Source organism: Pundamilia nyererei, unplaced genomic scaffold, assembly GCF_000239375.1.
Source record: "Pundamilia nyererei isolate P.nyererei 1_Seehausen unplaced genomic scaffold, PunNye1.0 scaffold00009, whole genome shotgun sequence".
Lineage (NCBI taxonomy): Eukaryota > Metazoa > Chordata > Actinopteri > Cichliformes > Cichlidae > Pundamilia > Pundamilia nyererei.
Window position 1 is genome coordinate 6,829,378 of NW_005187410.1, and position 3,240 is coordinate 6,832,617.

Genomic DNA, 3,240 nt, shown 5'->3' on the forward strand with positions numbered 1-3,240 from the left:
GAGCCCTTCGCTCGGTTAGTCTGCTGATTAGCAACAAACAGAAGGTTACGAGTTTGAAAAATTGGACTATTTGACTACTAGAGCGGCGTTGTGGCGGCTGAAGGGGGGTGAACTATGTCGGGTGTCTGACCGGAGCTTGTTGGCTCGCTTTTGAAGGGGTCCGGCGGTGATTATTGCAACATTTTCGAGCTGGTCGGGGCGACCAGCCTCGCTTTTAGGTCGTCCAAGTCGCGATGCTGAGCTGATAGCTGCGTCATCATGTTGCTTCCGACTCGAGTTGGCGAAAAGAAATCACAAGTTAACGCCAGAGGTGAGGCTGCCCACCGTCATCCACCCCCAGAGGCCACTCCCGACCTCTGAGACAGATGGAAGACGGACTGCCGGCGAGGGGTTGACGGTGAAACCTGTTTACGCGGTCGTTGTGGTGACTTTACATCACTTGGCTTGGCGTTGTTGGCGCGATACTCTCCTGGGTTATTATCAACATTTGGAGGGATATTAAAAAAGAACCTGGTTGCCCGACAGTCGAAACCGAGAAATTGCTAAGAAATTTGACCAAACGTGTCCCAAGGAGGAAGTGTAACTATTACATATTTAGGGATGTTTGGATAGAGAGAAGTGATGCTCTCATTGACAGCAAGGATACAAAGCAGGGGCAGGGAAATGCGGCTGATTCCCGTCTGACTTTTCTTCTGCTTTTCAAGCCACAATGAGAGGCGCTAGTTATTGAGAATTTACTCTGTGTGGTGCACTACATTGTGTCAGACTTTTCAGCTGCGTGTTTTCGTGCCTCTGTCGTCCTTTATCGCCTCATCCACGTGGACTTCGTTTCAGGTCGTTGGGTAAAGTTTCGTAAGAGGGCGATCCAGAAAGGTGGTGGTGGGGGTAGTCCTTCTGAGACTACAAAGTTGTATCTTTTTATTGGAAAATAAATCCTCTTTTTTTTTAAAGAAAAAATGGCTTGTGACTGTTCTCACACCAACGCCCAATACGAAAACGCAGAGACGTGTTGCCCGTCCAAGCCCTGGTCGGATGGAGATAGAAAGCAATCCCGGCAGAAGGAGTCAGCGGGGTGCTCGAGTGGGCGTGGGTCCACCGCACGGTGGTCCCCCAACTTTGAGGTGATAGACGGGCTGCTGTATCGAAAGAAACTGGAAAGGGGCTTCATCAACTACCGGGAGGTTTTGAATGAGGACCGAAGACATGAGGCAATCTCCACTTTCCACATAAGGCGACCGGGCCAACGCCACCTCTCACTGGAAGAGACGTACAAATGCGTGGCTGAAAACTACTGGTGGGAAGGTATGAACATCACTTTTGTCTTCTAAGTGTCTTGGTAAAGCATGCGAGTCATGTGTAGACTGCTACAAATGCATATTAATCTTATAACTGCCTACTAATGATGTTATCTATACACTAGCAGAGATTTAAGCATTCCAATTGTAAGTGTAGGGATACTTGAAACAGACTCGCATATGCACAAGTGGTTGAATCAGTCAAAGATTGTGAGACTTATTCAGACATGAACAATAGGTGTTAATCACACCCCTTGCTGTTCTTTTTGGTGAGGCATTACCAAGTGTCGAGACAGTTGTGACACCTTTAAAACGATTAGCCTGATCCAGCCCAAAATCTTTCCTGTCTTTTGTTACCTCATGTTCTGATGTTTGAACAACTGCTTTCTTCACAGGGATGTACTTCGAGATCAGAGACTTTGTCCTCAGCTGTCCAGAGTGTCAGCACAACAAGAAATCGGAGGTGAGTGTACACTGGAGCTGACAGCAAACGCTATCCCGGAGCCTTGTTTCTTCTCATCAAACTTTAAGCGCCTCTTCAATTTTATGGAGACGGCCTTCTTTTTCGGCATCTCACACATTTTAATTCACACCTTCTAACTCATTCCCACTTACTCTCACGCTTGTCTCCTGGAAGTGCTTACACACACACACACACACACACACACACACACACACACACACACACACACACACACAGCATACTCCCATAATAAAGTATTTCGATCTGTCTTTTTCGTTTTTGTCTGTGCCTCGTAGGAGCCGGGTGGCAGAGGATGTGTCACAAAGACAGTAGTGTCACACAGCTCCGACATGCTGAGCAAGCTGAGGAGTCAGCGTGAGGCAGGCCTGTTCTGTGACATTACCCTGCGGACGAGCGGGCGTTCCTTCTTAGCGCACAGAGCCGTCCTGGCAGCCGTCAGTGATCACTTTCAGGAGATCTTCACGGAAATGGACTCGAGCATGAAGGCAGACATAGATCTCACAGGTAAGAGTGGACACCTGGGTGCCACATCTCTCTACTTGAGCTGTTTTTTGGGTAGGTGGTTGAAGGCAGACCAAAATACCTTACCGAGCCTGATCCTTCTCCTCACATCAGTCACTCTGCCCCCACAGGTGTCAAAACTTCAGTGTAAATATTTCTGGTCTAAATGCCTGAAAAATTGTTTAGTTCAATTTAATTAATATAGCACCAGATCACAACGGCAGTCGCCTCAAGGCATTGTATACTTTAAGGTAAAAACCCTACAGTCACACAGAGAAAAAATCGGATGACGTTCTATGAGCAAGCACTTGGCGACAGTGGAAAGGAAAAACTCCCTTTTAACAAGATCGCTCTTGCGGAACTAGGTTAGAGAGGGCCTTGACTGGTTGGGGGTGAGCGTACAGTACACATTATATGTGTATTATATATGTTTAATCTATTCTCTTTACATAGAAAAGCACTTTTTGAAACAACCTCTGCCTTGCCCCTTTTGGATAGATAAAGTCCACTACTGTTTAAAAAAAAAAAAAGTTTTACTATATATAAACTAGAGATGGACCGATCCGATATTAGGTATCAATCCGATACTGACCTAAATTACTGGATCCGATATCGGAGAGAATTAAAAAAGGTAATCCGATCCATTAAATATCAAAAAAGCGCCTCACAAAACTTGCGACATGGCGTAACTCGGCTCATAATCTTAGCACATCGGAGCAAAATGCGTCACGTGATAGAGCGGCTGTGGCGTGCAAGACCTGTCGGCGGTCTGGTTGAGTATTTGTAGCCTCGTGACCAAACCGGCATTTCATCTCCGAGAAAGTTATCCCCGAGAGAAGTAAAGCAAGTGTGTAAGTTCATCTCTGAGTGTTTGTAAAGCATTCCAGTGTTAAGCTTAACAACCGATATATGGAGCGACTGCCTCTTCTCTCTCTCTCCCTCTCCTGCTGCTACTTCAAT

At 46.4% G+C, this 3,240-nt stretch overlaps 1 protein-coding gene across 1 annotated transcript in view; it reads left to right on the plus strand.

Moving 5' to 3' along the window:
* LOC102194001 (uncharacterized) overlaps positions 1 to 3,240 on the plus strand; it is a 12,502-nt gene continuing 9,262 nt past the window's right edge. Inside the window, exons 1-3 of the mRNA XM_005723607.1 lie at positions 1 to 1,302; positions 1,691 to 1,758; positions 2,055 to 2,283. Coding sequence (XP_005723664.1) covers positions 957 to 1,302; positions 1,691 to 1,758; positions 2,055 to 2,283 — 643 coding nt within the window. The 5' untranslated portion in view covers positions 1 to 956. The remainder of the gene's footprint in view (positions 1,303 to 1,690; positions 1,759 to 2,054; positions 2,284 to 3,240) is intronic.